Raw genomic sequence first — 16,310 nt, forward strand, 5'->3', positions numbered from 1 at the left:
AGGAGCCGTTGTTGTGACGCTACAGCGGGGCAGGGCGGTTCCGGTGTGACGCTACAGCGGGGCAGGGCGGTTCCGGTGTGACGCTACAGCGGGGCAGGGCGGTTCTGGTGTGACGCTACAGCGGGGCAGGGCGGTTCCGGTGTGACGCTACAGCGGGGCAGGGCGGTTCCGGTGTGACGCTACAGCGGGGCAGATGGTGGGCGGGTGCGGGCGCGGTTGTGTTTCCGGCGGAAGCCGAGCGGGGCAGGGGGGGGGAGGGGGACGGAGGGAGGGTAGGGTGAGGGTACAGCGGGGCAGGGCTGCCGCCGCTGCAGACGTTGCCGCAGAGCCGTTCCGCCGACGTATTGCGGGGCAGGTGCGGCGGGAGCCATGACCATCCTGCGTGGCCAAACCGCCGGCCGAGCGGGCCTCCAGACCCGGAGCGAGACGTTCCGCCGACCTCCAGCTCCCACACCCGCGCCTGCGCGCTGCAGCTGCCGGGCCCCGTGGATCCCCGCCGCCGCGCTGGGACCGGGACCGGGACAGGGACAGGGACAGGGACAGGGACAGGGACAGGGACAGGCTCCGGGGCAGCGGCTGGAGACAGGGACCGGGACAGGGACAGGGACCGGCCCGGGGACGGGCCTGATGGAGCGGCGCCTGGGCCTGGAGTAGGAGGAGTGGGGCCGGGGGCTGGAGTTGGAGCTGGAGCCGGTGCTGGAGCGACACAAACCGGCTTGGCCACCGGCCTTTCCCCGGGGCCCGGCGGATCACACTGGCCCCGTAGCCGCCCCGCTGTTGCCCCAGAGCCCGGGCCCGCCCGGCGCCGACACCGCAGCGGCCGCAAGGCCCACAGGCCCGGCCCTGGACTAGGCCTCGGCCTCGGGCCCGGACTAGGCCTCCACCACCGGCATCGACACCGGCCCGGCCGCCGACTCTCCCCCGGGCCCGGCTCCACGACACTCTCTCCCGGCACCGGCTCCGGGGTAGACTCGCCCTCACCCGGGCCCGGGGCCCCCGGCGTCTCCGCTCCATCTCCCGGGGCCTCCGGGGCCGTCGCCGGCGTCGCTGCCGGGCAAGAGGAGGGGGCAGGCGGCTACAACAGTGAAGATGAGTACGAGACAGCGGGGAGAGAAGACATGGAGGACCCGGCACAGCTGGAGCAGGTGAGGGGGGGGAGAGACACACCTGGGGCAGGTGAGGGGGGTACAACACAGCTGGGGCAGGTGAGGGGGAGAGACACACCTGGGGCAGGTGAGGGGGAGACACAACACAGCTGGAGCAGGTGAGGGGGGAGAGAGACACACCTGGGGCTCGGGGGGGTACAACACAGCTGGAGCAGGTGAGGGGGGGAGAGACACACCTGGGGCAGGTGAGGGGGGTACAACACAGCTGGGGCAGGGGAGGGGGAGACACAACACAGCTGGAGCAGGTGAGGGGGAGACACAACACAGCTGGGGCAGGTGAGGGGGGAAGAGACACACCTGGGGTAGGTGAGGGGGAGATACGGGAGCTGGCACAGCTGGGGCAGGTGGGGAGGGGGAGATAGGGCAGGTGAGGGGGCACAGCTGGGGCAGGTGAGGGGGAGACACAACACAGCTGGGGCAGGTGAGGGGGAGATAGGGGAGTTGGCACAGCGGGAGCAGGTGAGGGGGGAGAGACACACACCTGGGGCAGGTGAGGGGGAGACACAACACAGCTGGAGCAAGTGAGGGGGGAGAGAGACACACCTGGGGCAGGTGAGGGGGAGACACAACACAGCTGGAGCAGGTGTCAGGGAGGAGAGAGACACATCTGGGGCAGGTGAGGGGGAGATAGGGGAGCTGGGGCAGGTGAGGAGGAGAGATAGGGGAGCTGGCGCAGCTGGAGCAGGTGAGGGGGAGAGAGAGAGGTAGAGAGAGAGAGAGAGTGAGAGAAGAGATACGATACGCCTGGGGCAGGTGAGGGGGGAGAGAGAGAGAGGGAGGGTGGACCCGACACACCTGGGGCAGGTGAGAGAGAGATAGGGGAGTTGACACAGCTGGAGCAGGGGAGGGGGGAGAGAGGAGATGCAGAACCCGGCACAGCTGGAGCAGGTGAGGGGGAGAGAGAGAGAGAGGAGATACAACACACCTGGAACAGGCGAGGGGGTAGAGGGAGAGGGGGGAGACCCGGCACAGCTGGAACAGGTGAGGGGGAGACAGAGAAAGGACAGGGATAGAGAGAGAAGATGCAGGACCCATCACAGCTGGGACAGGTGAGGGGGAGACGGAGAGGAGGTACAAGAATATAAAGGAGGATAGTAAAACCTTCTTTAGGTATGTGAAGAGGAAAAAATTAGTTGAGACAAATGTGGGTCCCTTGAAGACAGAGACAGGTGAATTTATTATTGGGAAGCAGGTACTTCGCCTCTGTCACAAACAAACAACACAGGTGTTCCAGGGGACAGGTGACAGAGGAACTGAAGGAAATGCTAGAGTGCTGACATGGTTAGAAAATTGGTTGGCAGACAGGAAGCAAAGAGTAGGGATTAACGGGTCCCTTTCAGAATGGCAGGTAGTGACTAGTGGGCTCGGTGCTGGGACCGCAGCTATTTACAATATACATCAATGATTTGGATGAAGGGATTCAAAGTAACATTAGCAAATTTGCAGATGACACAAAGCTGGGTGGCAGTGTGAACTGTGAGGAGGATGCTATGAGAATGTAGGGTGACTTGGACAGGTTGGGGGAGTGGGCAGATCCTTGTTCATTAGTCTATGAAAGTAAGCATGCAAGTATAGCAGGCAGTGAAGAAAGCGAATGGCATGTTGGTCTTTATAACAAGAGGAGTTGAATATAGAAGCAAAGAGGTCCTTCTGCAGTTGTACAGGGCCCTGGTGAGACCACACCTGCCTCAGAGGGCGGTGGAGGCCGGTTCTCTGGATGCTTTCAAGAGAGAGTTAGATAGGGCTCTTAAAGATAGCGGAGTCAGGGGAGAAGGCAGGAACGGGGTACTGATTGGGGATGATCAGCCATGATCACAGTGAATGGAGGTGCTGGATAGAAGGGCTGAATGGCCTCTACTCCTGCACTTATTGTCTATCGTAATTCACATTAGGCAGGAAATGGTGTTGGGTAGACTGATGGGATTGACGGATGATAAATCCCAGGGCCTGATGGTCTGCATCCCAGAGTAGTCAAGGAGGTGGCTCTAGAAATCGTGGACGCATAGGTGATCATTTTCCAATGTTCTCTCGACTCTGGATCAGTTCCTGTGGACTGGAGGGTAGCTGATGTTATACCACTTTTTAAGAAAGGAGGGAGAGAGAAAACGGGGAATTATACACCAGTTAGCCTTACATCGGTAGTGAGGAAGTTGCTGGAGTCGATTGTTAAAGATGTTATAACAGCACATTTGGAAAGCAGTAACAGGATCGGTCAAAGTCAGCATGGATTTATAAAGGGAAAATCACGCTTGACTCATCTTCTGGAATTTTTTGAGGATGTAACAGGTAGAATGGATAAGGGAGAGCCAGTGCATGTGGTGGATTGGACTTTCAAAAAGCCTTTGACAAGGTCTCACACAAGAGATTAGTGGGCAAATTTAGAGCATGTGGTATTGGAGGTAGGGTATTGACATGGATAGCGAACTGATTGGCAGACAGGAAGCAAAGAGTAGGAATTAATGGGTCCTTTTCAGAATGGCAGGCAGTGACTAGTGGGGTGCCGCAAGGCTCTGTGCTGGGACCCCAGTTATTTATAATATATATTAACGATTTAGACTAGGGAATTAAATGTAACATCTCCAAGTTTGAGGATGACACAAAGCTGGGTGGCAGTGTGAACTGTGAAGAGGATGTTAGGAGATTGCAGGGTGACCTGGACAGGTTGAGTGAGTGGGCAGATGTGTGACAGATGCAATTTAATATAGATAAATGTGAGGTTATCCACTTTGGTGGCAAGAACAGGAAGACAGATTATTATTATCTGAATGGTGTCAAATTAGGAAAAGGGGAGGTGCAACGAGACCTGGGTGTCCTTGTACATCAGTCACTGAAAGTAAGCATGCAGGTACAGCAGGCAGTGAAGAAAGCTAATGGCATGTTGGCTTTCATTGCAAGAGGATTTGAGTTTTGGAGCAAAGAGGTCCTTCTGCAGTTGTATAGGGCCATGGTGAGACCACACCTGGAGTATTGTGTACAGTTTTGGTCGCCTGATTTGAGGAAGGACATTCTTGCTATTGAGTGAGTGCAGCGAAGGTTCACCAGGTTAATTCCCGGGGATGGCGGGACTGTCATATGATGGGTCGACTGGGCTTGTGCACTCTGGAGTTTAGAAGGATGAGAGGGTATCTTATTGAAACATATAAGATTGTTAAGGGTTTGGACATGCTAGAGGCAGGAAACATGTTCCCGATGTTGGGGAGTCCAGAACCAGGGGCCACACACAGTTTAACAATAAGGGGTCGGCCATTTAGAACAGAGACGAGGAAAAACTTTTCCACCCAGAGAGTTGTGTGAGTCTGTGGAACTCTCTGGGAGGCCGTTTAACTGGATGTTTTCAAGAGAGAGTTAGATTTAGCTCTTGGGGTTAACTGAATCAAGGGGATATGGGGAGAAGGCAGGAATGGGGTACTGATTGTGGATGATCAGCCGTGATCATAGAAACATCGAAAATAGGTGCAGGAGTAGGCCATTCGGCCCTTCGAGCCTGCTCCGCAATTCAAAATGATCATGGCTGATCATCCAAATCAATATCCCATACCTGTCTTCTCTCCATACCCCCTGATCCCTTTAGCCACAAGGGCCACATCTAACTCCCTCTTAAATCCAGCCAATGAACTGGCCTCAACTACCATCCGTGGCAGAGAATTCCACAGATTCACCACCCTCTGTGTAAAAAATTATTTTCTCATCTCGGTCCTAAAAGACTTCCCTCTTATCCTTAAACTGTGACCCCTAGTTCTGGACTTCCCCAACATCGGGAATTATCTTCCTGCATCTAGCCTGTCCAACCCCTTAAGAATTTTGAAAGTTTCTATAAGATCCCCCGTCAAACTTCTAAATTCTAGCGAGTACAAGCCGAGTCTATCCAGTCTTTCTTCATATGAAAATCCTGACATCCCAGGAATCAGTCTGGTGAACCTTCTCTGTACTCCCTCTATGGCAAGAATATCTTTCCTTAGATTAGGAGACCAAAACTGTACGCAATACTCCAAGTGTGGTCTCACCAAGACCCTGTACAACTGCAGTAGAACCTCCCTGCTCTTATATTCAAATCCTTTTGCTATGAATGCCAACATACCATTCGCTTTCTTTACTGCCAGCTGCACCTGCATGCCTACTTTTAATGACTGGTGTACCATGACACCCAGGTCTCGTTGCATCTCCCCTTTTCCTAATCGGCCACCATTCAGATAATAGTCTACTTTCCTGTTTTTGCCACCAAAGTGGACAACCTCACATTTATCCACATTATACTGCATCTGCCAAACATTTGCCCACTCACCCAGCCTATCCAAGTCACCTTGCAGCCTCCTAGAATCCTCCTCACAGCTAACACTGCCCCCCAGCTTCGTGTCATCCGCAAACCCGGAGATGTTGCATTCAATTCCCTCATCCAGATCATTAATATATATTGTAAAGAGCTGGGGTCCCAGCACTGAGCCTTGCAGTACCCCACTAGTCACTGCCTGCCATTGTGAAAAGGACCCGTTTACTTCTACTCTTTGCTTCCTGTCTGCCAGCCAGTTCTCTATCCACATCAATACTGAACCCCCAATACCGTGTGCTTTAAGTTTGCATACTAATCTCTTATGTTGGACCTTGTCGAAAGCCTTCTGAAAGTCCAGATATAACACATCCACTGGTTCTCCCTTATCCACTCTACTAGTTACATCCTCGAAAAATTCTATAAGATTCGTCAGACATGATTTACCTTTCATAAATCCATGCTGATTTTATCCAATGATTTCACCACTTTCCAAATGTGCTGCTATCCCATCTTTAATAACTGACTAGCAGTTTCCCCACTACCGACATTAGACTAACTGGTCTATAATTCCCCGTTTTCTCTCTCCCTTTTAAAAAAAGTGTGGTTACATTTGCTACCCTCCAATCCTCAGGAACTACTCCAGAATCTAAAGAGTTTTGAAAAATTATTACTAATGCATCCACTATTTCTGGAGCCACTTCCTTCAGTACTCTGGGATGCAGCCTATCTGGCCCTGGGGATTTATCGGCCTTTAATCCATTCAATTTACCCAACACCACTTCCCGGCTAACCTGGATTTCACTCAGTTCCTCCATCTCATTTAACCCCCGGTCCCCTGCTATTTCCGGCAGATTATTTATGTCTTCCTTAGTGAAGACAGAACCAAAGTAGTTATTCAATTGGTCCGCAATGTCCTTGTTCCCCATGATCAATTCACCTGTTTCTGACTGCAAGGGACCTACATTTGTTTTAACTAATCTTTTCCTCTTCACATATCTATAAAAACTTTTGCAGTCAGCTTTTATGTTCCCTGCCAGTTTTATATTCATATTGAATTTTTCCCGATGTTAGGCAAGTCCAGGACAAGGGGTCACAGCTTAAGGATAAGGGGGAAATCCTTTAAAACCGAGACGAGAAGAACTTTTTTCACACAGAGAGTGGTGAATCTCTGGAACTCTCTGCCACAGAGGGTAGTCGAGGCCAGTTCATTGGCTATATTTAAGAGGGAGTTAGATGTGGCCCTTGTGGCTAAGAGGATCAGGGGGTATGGAGAGAAGGCAGGTACGGGATACTGAGTTGGATGATCAGCCATGATCATATTGAATGGCGAATGGTGCAGGCTCGAAGGGCCGAATGGCCTACTCCTGCACCTAATTTCTATGTTTTTATGTTTCTGTGAATGGCGGTGCAGGCTTGAAGGGCCGAATGTCTATGTTTCTAAGTGTGATATTCAGGGGGGATGGTTTGGGGGTTGGGGGGCGGGGCGGATGGGGGGTGGGGGGGGGCGGGCATGGTTTGTGGGGGGGGGTGGGGGGGGGGGGGGTTATACATCACTCCGTCCCCACTGATCCCCTTGTTTGTACAGCAGGAGCACTGGTTCGAGAAGGCGTTGAGTGAGAAGAAAGGTTATGTCATCAAGCGGATGAAGGAGGATGGGGCTTGTCTCTTCCGGGCTGTTGGTGAGGCTGCCCCCCCCGAATATACCCCCTCCCCCCTCGAACCTTCCCCCTCAAAACCCCCCTCGAACATCCCGCTCTAATCCCCCCCCCCCCCTTCGAACCTCCCCCCCACCCCACAGGTCTTTCCCCCTCTCCCCGTCTGTCCGCCCCCCCACCCCCCCCGAATCCCCCTCCCCCTCAAATCCCCCGTCCCCCTCGAAACCCCCTCCCCCCTCCCTCCTCCTCACCCGATCAAATCCTCCCCCCTCGAACCCCCCTACCCCACAGGTCCTCCCCCCTCTCCCCGTCTGTGTCCCCCCCCCCCCCCCCCCCCCCAAAACTTTCCCCACCGAAATCCCCTCCCCCTCTCCCCCACCCCCCCTCAAATCCCCCCCCCCCTCGAAATCCCCCCCCTCGAACCCTCCCCACAGGTCTCTCCCCTCTCCCCGTCTGTGTCCCCCCCAAAAACCCCCTCCCCCTCAAACCTTCCCCCCCGAAATCCCCTTCCCCCGCTCCCCCCCCCCTCAAATCCCCCGTCCCCCCTCGAACCCCCCCCCCCCCCTCCCCCTCCCCCTCCCCCTGACGTCTCGGTGCTGTTTTGCAGCTGACCAGGTGTACGGGGACCAGGACATGCACGATGTGGTGAGGAAACACTGCATGGATTATCTGGTGAGTGTCAACAACCCCAAACCTCCACCCGTCTCCCCCCCTAACCTCTCCCCATGCTCTGTCTCCCCCCCCTTGATCTCTCCCCCTCCCGACCACTGCCCCCTGACCTCTGCTCACACCCGACCCCTGCCCCTCATGACCTCTGCCCCTCCAACCGCTGCCCCCGACCTCTGCCCTCCCCGACCTCTGCCCCCGATGCCTGCCCCGTGACCTCTGCCCCCCCGATGCCTGCCCCGTGACCTCTGCCCCCGATGCCCGCCCCCTCACCTCTGCCCCCTGACCTCTCTCTCTCCCCCCCCCAGGTGAAGAACGCCGACTATTTCTCCAACTACGTGACGGAGGATTTCACCACCTACATCAACCGCAAGCGGGTCAGCAGTTGTCACGGCAACCACATCGAAATGCAGGCCATGGCCGAGATGTACAACCCGCCCGTCGAGGTTTACCAGTACAGTGCCCAGGGCCCCGGCCCCCTGGTAAACGGGGTACAGGGGGCACCGGGCCCGAGCCCCTGGGTAACGGGGGTTCAGGGGGTAGAGGGGTACAGGGGCCTGACCCCCTGGGTAAACGGGGTTCAGGGGGTAGAGGGGTACACAGAGAGGGGTACAGAGTGAGAGAGGGGGACAGAGGCACGAGCCCCGGGGTAAACGGGGTTGAGGGGGTAGGAGGGGGACACAGGGGTACAGAGGCCCGACCTCCTGGGTAAACGGGATTCAGGGGGGGTAGAGGGGTACACAGGGTACAAGGGGTACAGAGAGAGGGGTACAGGGTTCCCGAGCCCCTGGGTACGGGGTACAGAGAGAGAGGGGTACGGGGGACCTGACCCCCTGGGTACTGGTTACGGGGTACAGGGAGAGAGGGGTACAGAGGGAGAGAGGGGTACAGAGGCCCCCCCTGGGTACGGGGTTCAGGGGTACATGGGGTACAGAGAGAGAGAGAGAGAGGGTACGTGGTACAGAGGTACAGAGAGCGGGGGTAAAAGGGGCCGGACCACCTTACGGGGTACAGGGGAGGAGTACAGGGAGAGAGGGGGCCAGGTACAGTACGGGGGAGACACTGGGAGGGTGGGGAGGGGGACCTTTTAAAATTGTCTGGTTCCCTCCCCGATACTAATGCTCCCCCCCCTCTCTCCCTCCCCCTCTCCCCCCCGCAGAGCCGATCAACACCTTCCATGGGATCCACCAGACGGAGGATGAGCCGATCCGGGTCAGCTATCACCGTAACGTCCACTACAACTCTGTTGTAAACCCCAACAAGGCCACCATCGGTGTGGGGCTGGGTCTGCCCGCCTTCAAACCCGGCGTAAGTGAGGAGGGGTCTCTCAGTCCCCGCCCCCCGCACCCCTCACGGCACCTTCTAGCTGCGTCTCTCTTCAGTTTATAGTCACGTGTTTAGAGATACAGCGTGGAAACTGGCCCTTCCCCACCGAGTCCGTGCCGACCAGCGATCCCCGCACATTAACACTATCCTACACACACACACACACACACATGCTATACCAGAGCCAATTAACCTACAAACCCGCGCATCTTTGGAGTGTGGGAGGAAACCGAAGATCTCGGAGAAAACCCATGCAGGTCACGGGGAGAGAACATGCAAACTCCATGCTGACAGCACCCGTAGTCGGGATGGATCGCGGGTCTCTGGTGCTGTGAGGCAGCAGCTCTACCCGCTGCCCCACCGTGGCTGTTGTTGCGTGCATGTTTGATAATGAGAGGGGGCACGAGGAAGAGAGGGAGGGGGAGAGTTGAGTTTGTCCCGTGTACTGAGGTTCAGTGAAAAGCTTTTGTTGCGAGCTAACCAGTCAGCGGAAAGACAACGCATGATTACACTTACATACATACACACACACACACTCGCATACATACACACACACACACTCACACTCACATACATACACACACACACTCACTCACACTCACATACATACACACACTCACTCACTCACATACATACACACACACACACACACACACTAACACTCACATACATACATACATACACACTCACATACATACACACACACTCACACACACACACTCACTCACATACACACACACTCACACTCACACTCACACACACACACACGCTCACTCACTCACACACACTCACATACATACATACATACACACTCTGACACACACGCTCACACTCACTCACACACTCACTCACTTACACACACACACACTCTCACATACACACATACACACTCACACACACACACACACACACACACTCTCCGAGGGTCACCAGTCAGCAGAAAGACTGCACATGATTACAATCGAGCCGTCCACAGTGTACAGATACATGATAAAGGGAATAACGTTTAGTGCAGGGTGAAGCCCGATTAAGGATAATGCGAGGGTCTCCAATGAGGTGGATGGGAGGTCAGGACCGACCGCTCTCTAGTTGGTGAGAGGACGGTTCAGTTCTCACAACAGCCGGGAAGAAACTGTCCCTGAATGTGGAGGTGTGTGTGTGTGTTCGTTACACACTTTTGTACCTCTTGCCCGATGGGAGAGGTGGGGGAAGAGGGAGTAACCGGGAGTGAGACTGGTCCACGATGTTGCTGCTGCCCTTGTGGAGGCAGCGTGAGGTGTAGATGGAGGCGATGGATGGAAGGGAGGTTGGTTTGTGTGTGTGTGTGTGCGTGACGGTCTGGGCTGCAACTGTCCACAACTCTTGCGGGTCTCGGACGGAGCTGTTCCCAAACCGTGCTGTGATGCATCCCGATAAAATGCTTCTGCGGTGCATCTGTAGAAGTTGGTGGGAGTTGTTGGCGACTTGCCAGACTAAGGAAGTAGAGGCTCCTTCCCCTCTCCCCCTGGTGACGGCCCTCTCTCAGTCTGCAGACCAGTCTCTGATGAAGAGCGCCATCAAGACATCGGAGGAGTCGTGGATCGAGCAGCAGATGCTGGAGGACAAGAAGCGGGCGACCGACTGGGAGGCAACGAACGAGGCCATTGAGGAACAAGTGGCCAGAGAATCGTATCTCCAGTGGCTACGGGACCAGGAGAAGCAGGCCCGACAGGTCAGTGGACAGGGCAGGGGGAGAGAGGAGGGGAGAGGGGGGGGCAGGTACAGAGGAGGGGCAGGGGGAAAGGTATGGGGCAGGTGGAGAGAGAGGGGCAAGGGCTGAGGAGGCAGGGGAGAGGGGGGGGCAGGGGGAGAGAGGGGTAGCAGGGGGAGAGGGGGGGGGGGGGCAGGGGAGAGGGGGGGGCAGGGAGAGAAGGGGGGCACCCCCAAGGGAGAGAGAGGGGCCCCCCCCCCCCCCCCCAGGGGGCAGGTTGGGAGAGGTTGGGGGCACCCCCCCAGGGGAGATGTACCCCCCCCCCCCCCACCACCTCCCCCCCCCCCCCCTCTATGCCTCCCGCAAAGACCCCTCCCCCCCTACCCCCCTGGTCAACTCTCCCCCCCCCTCCCCCACCACCCCCCCCCCGGGCACTTTCCTTTGCAACCGCAAATTATGTAACACTTACCCCTTTACCCCCCCCCCCCCCCCCCCAGTTAGGGTCCCCCCATTGGGCACCCCCCCCCGAAGTTTGTCACCGCAGCCCAGTAGCTGACCTGTTACCTATGACCCCACCCCCCCCCGCAAGGCTACGGCCACGTGTATTTCGGCCCACCCCACCACCGCGTCCCGGAGAGCAGTGGAGACCAGGGGAGCACAACCCCCACCCGGCCCCCTCGCCACGGAGCAGCTCACCCCCCACCCCCCCCCCCCGCAGCGTCGCCACCCCCGCAAACACAGAACCCACCGCCACCATCAGCAGGGGCCACCTCCCCCGAAGGGGGATGCGCCCCCACCCCCACCAGGGGGGAACAAGAACCCCCCCAACCCCCCCCACAGGGGGTGGGAAAACCCCCCCCCTCCCCCCGCCCACATCCAAGCCCCCCTCCCCCCCCCGCCCCACGGCGTGCCAGGGGGAACCACCTGGGGAAGCCCCCCTCCCCCCCTGCGCCCCAGGTAGGAGGTGTAAATCACATCCCAAACCCCACCCCCCGAACTGTCTCCCTCTCCCTCTCCAACACCCTCTCCCTCTCTCTCCCTCTCCCCCCTCTCCCTCTCTCTCCCCTCTCTCTCCCTCTCTCCCCTCTCCTCCCTCCTCCTCTCCTTTCCACCCCCGTCTCTCCCCTTCTCTCTCCCTCTCTCCCTCTCCCCCCCAGGTACGAGCCGCCAGGTAGTTCACCACCACGCCCCCCCAACAGGCCAGGGGGCGAGAGCCAACCCCCCCCCCCCCCCCCCAGCCCCCCCCCAGGGCGGCCCCCCCCCCCCCCCGAGGGGGGGGAGTCAGGGCACCACCCCCCCCCCCCCCCCCCCACCACCCCCAAGGGGGAAGACCCTCTCCTGCCCCCACCATCGATTGCCGGCTCTCATGCAGCAGATGTCCCCCCCCCCCCCCCACAGCCTTTGGTGAGTGAGGGCGTGGTAGGGAGCAGGGGGAGAGGGGGGGGGCTGTGGTGGGGAGGGAGGGAAGGGATGGGAGGGGTCCAGTGGTCAGTCTAAACCCTCCCCCCCACCCCCCCCCCCCCCTCGCTTTCTTTCTTCTTCTCTCCGCAAGTCTCTCCTCCCCCCTCCAGGTCTGGCTGACTGGGAGTGGGACGATGAGATTTTTGGCCTCTCTGTCTTGGCCGTGTCACAACAGGAATACCTGGACAGCATGAAGAAAGGGCGAGACCCACACAGAGAAGTCTCCGGATCACAGCTGATGGACCCCCCCCCCCCCCCCCTCCCCCCGCCCCTTGTCCCCCCCAACCTTTCTCTGGCCCCCCCCCCCCCCCCCCCCCCCCCCCCCCCCCCCCCCCACAACTTGGGACCGTCCCCGGTTAGGGAGGTAGGGACCGCTGTCGGTGGGGCCACTCGAGAGACTTTGTTTTATCGACGATGCATTTACAGATGCGACATTATGTCAAAAGGAATACCTCCCCACCATAACAACCGACCTCCAGTCTTTCAATAACCGCTGCCCCCTACTTCCCCCCGCCTCCCCTGTTATCGAAGATCGCACTCACTCTGCTTCAGCTGGGGGGGGGGGGGGGGGGAGAGGGTGAGGGGGGGGGGGGGGGGGGGAGTTGTGCGGTGGTGCCTTGCAATGGGAGAGAAGCGCGCAGGAAGGAACTGCAGATGCTGGTTCACACACCGAAGATCGACACACATACGAGTGCTGGAGTAACTCAGCGGGTCAGGCAGCATCTGTGTGGAGAACATGGATAGGTGACGTTTCACAGAGTGCTGGAGTAACTCAGCGGGTCAGGCAGCATCTGTGTGGAGAACATGGATAGGTGACGTTTCACAGAGTGCTGGAGTAACTCAGCGGGTCAGTCAGCATCTGTGGAGAACATGGATAGGTGACGTTTCGGGTCGGGACCCTTCTCAGAGTAAGTTTAGTTTCGAGATACAGTGTGGAAACAGGCCCTTCAGCCCACCGAGTCTGTGTCGACCAGCGATGTGCCACACACACACACACACAATTTCCAACTCTTACTAAAGCCAATAACCTAACTTTGGAGTGTGGGGTGAAAACAGCATCACAGGGTGGTGAATCTGTGGGACTCGTTGCCACAGACGGCGGTGGAGGCCACAAGTCAGTGGATATATTTAAGGCAGAGATAGATAGACTGTTGATTAGTGCGGGTGTCAGGGGTTATGGGGAGAAGGCAGGAGAATGGGGTTAGGAGGGAGAGATAGATCAGCCGTGATTGAAGGCGGGAGTGGACTCGATGGGCCGAATGGTCTAATTCTACTCCTATAACTAGTTAACTTGTGAAAACCCACGCGGGTCACGGGGAGAACGTGCAAACTCTGTACAGACAGCCCCCCCCCCCCCCCCCAGTCAGGAATGAGCCCGGGTCTGTGGTGCTGTGAGGCAGCAGCTTTACCCGCTGCGTTGCCCCGTTAGAGAGTGGTATTTCTGGATCCACAAGTTGGGCTGAAGGGCCTGTATCTGTGCTGTATCGATCTGTGACCTGAGGAGGGAGCGGGGAGATGCGAGTCAAAGGATGAAACATAGACAATAGGTGCAGGAGTAGAGGACATTCGGCCCTTCGAGCCTGCACCGCCATTCAATATGATCATGGCTGATCATCCAACTCAGTATCTTGTACCTGCCTTCTCTCCATACCCCCCTTATCCCTTTAGCCACAAGGGCCACATCTAACTCCCTCTTAAATATTGCCAATGAACTGTGTGGCCTCAACTACCTTCTGTGGCAGAGAGTTCCACAGATTCACCACTCTCTGTGTGTGAAAAATGTTTTTCTCATCTCGGTCTTAAAAGATTTTCCCTTTATCCTTAAACTGACCCCTAGTACAAGCCGAGTCTATCCAGTCTTTCTTCATATGGAAGTCCTGCCATCCCAGGAATCAGTCTGGTGAACCTTCTCTGTACTCCCTCTATGGCAAGAATGTCCTTCCTCAGATTAGGAGACGAAAACTGTACGCAATACTCCAGATGTGGTCTCACCAAGACCCTGTACAACTGCAGTAGAACCTCCCTGCTCCTCTACTGAAATCCTCTATGGCAAGAATGTCTTTCCTCAGATTTGGAGACCAAAACTGTACGCAATACTCCAGGTGTGGTCTCACCAAGACCCTGTACAACTGCAGTAGAACCTCCCTGCTCCTCTACTGAAATCCTCTATGGCAAGAATGTCTTTCCTCAGATTTGGAGACCAAAACTGCACACAATACTCCAGGTGTGGTCTCACCAAGACCCTGTACAACTGCAGTAGAACCTCACTGCTCCTATACTCAGAGATGGGATTAAAGAGGGATGGGATGGGAAAGAGGGAGTGGAGCAGGGAGGGAGGGGAGGGAGGAGGTATAAAGAGGGGTTAACCCTGTGGGAGGGAACACAGCAACATCCCAGGGATGCGAGCAGCCGCTGTGACGACCTCCGCCGGTGGAGGGCGCCGTGTTCCGGAGTGCGCGCCGCCTGCTGTTGCACTTCCCGTACTACGAGGGGCGCTGCGCTGGCCCTCCCACTGTGTACTGAGTCATCCCGGCCGCTAGGTGACGCTGCGCCGCTCCTCCCAGTGAGTAGTGAGTCCTCCCAGTCACCGGGGGCGCCGTGCTGGTCCTCCCAGTGTGTCGTGAGTCCTCCCAGTGTGTAGTGTGTCCTCCCAGTCACCGGGGGCGCTGTGATGGTCCTCCCAGTGTGTAGTGAGTCCTCCCATTCACCGGGGGCGCACTGCGCTGGTCCTCCCAGTGTGTACTGAGTCCTCCCAGTCACCGGGGGGCGCTGTGCTGGTCCTCCCAGTGTGTACTGAGTCCTCCCAGTCACCGGGGGTCGCTGCGCTGGTCCTCCCAGTGTGTACTGACTCCTCCCAGTCACCGGGGGCGCTGTGCTGATCCTCATAGTGTGTACTGAGTCCTCCCAGTCACCGGGGGCGCTGTGCTGATCCTCCCAGTGTGTAATGAGTCCTCCCAGTCACCGGGGGCGCTGTGCTGGTCGTCGCGGTGTGTCGTGGGTCCTCCCAGTGTGTAGTGAGTCCTCCCAGTCACCGGGGGCGCTGTGATGGTCCTCCCAGTGTGTACTGAGTCCTCCCAGTCACCTGGGGGGCACTGCGCTGATCCTCCCAGTGTGTACTGAGTCCTCCCGGCCGCTGGGTGACGCTGCGCTGCTCCTCCCAGTGAGTAGTGAGTCCTCCCAGTCACCGGGGGCGCTGTGCTGATCCTCCCAGTGTGTACTGAGTCCTCCCAGTCACTGGGGGCGCTGTGCTGATCCTCCCAGTGTGTAGTGAGTCCTCCCAGTCACCGGGGGCGCTGTGCTGATCCTCCCAGTGAGTAGTGAGTCCTCCCAGTCACCGGGGGCGCTGTGCTGAACCTCCCAGTGTGTACTGAGTCCTCCCAGTCACTGGGGGGCGCTGTGCTGATCCTCCCAGTGAGTAGTGAGTCCTCCCAGTCACCCGGGGGCGCGCGGGCTGATCTCTCCCAGTGTGTAATGAGTCCTCCCAGTCACACCGGGGGGCGCTGCGCTGATCCTCCCAGTATGTACTGAGTCCTCCCAGTCACCGGGGGGCGCTACGCTGATCCTCCCAGTGTGTACTGAGTCCTCCCGGCCGCTGGGTGACGCTACGCTGGCTCCTCCCAGTGTGTACTGAGTCCTCCCAGTCACCGGGGTCGCTGCGCTGGTCCTCCCAGTGTGTACTGAGTCCTCCCAATCACCCGGGGGGCACTGTGCTGGTCCACCCAGTGTGTACTGAGTCCTCTCCCAGTCACCGGGGTCGCTGCGCTGGTCCTCCCAGTGTGTACTGACTCCTCTCCCAGTCACCGGGGGCGCTGTGCTGATCCTCATAGTGTGTACTGAGTCCTCCCAGTCACCGGGGGCGCTGTGCTGATCCTCCCAGTGTGTAATGAGTCCTCCCAGTCACCGGGGCGCGCTGTGCTGATCCTCCCAGTGTGTAATGAGTCCTCCCAGTCACCGGGGGCGCTGTGCTGATCCTCCCAGTGTGTACTGAGTCCTCCCAGTCACCTGGGGCGCACTGCGCTGATCCTCCCAGTGTGTACTGAGTCCTCCCGGCCGCTGGGTGACGCTACGCTGCTCCTCCC

General features: G+C 57.7%; 1 protein-coding gene across 1 annotated transcript; it reads left to right on the plus strand.

Annotated features, from left to right (window-relative positions):
- Positions 1–389: 389 nt before the first annotated feature.
- On the plus strand, positions 390–15,110 carry LOC129715155 (OTU domain-containing protein 5-A-like). Its single transcript, XM_055665022.1, has 8 exons — positions 390–1,145; positions 7,019–7,112; positions 7,696–7,760; positions 8,063–8,228; positions 8,914–9,062; positions 10,606–10,791; positions 12,323–12,505; positions 14,916–15,110. The coding sequence occupies exons 1-8, from the start codon at positions 1,119–1,121 to the stop codon at positions 15,108–15,110; spliced, it is 1,065 nt and encodes a 354-aa protein (XP_055520997.1). The 5' UTR covers positions 390–1,118.
- The last annotated feature ends 1,200 nt before the right edge of the window (positions 15,111–16,310 follow it).

The sequence above is a fragment of the Leucoraja erinacea genome, unplaced genomic scaffold, assembly GCF_028641065.1.
Source record: "Leucoraja erinacea ecotype New England unplaced genomic scaffold, Leri_hhj_1 Leri_1037S, whole genome shotgun sequence".
In the NCBI taxonomy this organism is placed as follows: domain Eukaryota; kingdom Metazoa; phylum Chordata; class Chondrichthyes; order Rajiformes; family Rajidae; genus Leucoraja; species Leucoraja erinaceus.

What these genes read in the sequence shown, in the direction of transcription:
- LOC129715155 (XM_055665022.1), top strand. Translation starts at nt 1,119, where the DNA reads ATGGAGGACCCGGCACAGCTGGAGCAG. An exon ending in ACCCGGCACAGCTGGAGCAG is followed by an intron (nt 1,146 to 7,018) that starts GTGAGGGGGGGG and finishes TTGTTTGTACAG; the next exon opens with CAGGAGCACTGGTTCGAGAA. An exon ending in AGGAGAAGCAGGCCCGACAG is followed by an intron (nt 10,792 to 12,322) that starts GTCAGTGGACAG and finishes TCTCTCCGCAAG; the next exon opens with TCTCTCCTCCCCCCTCCAGG.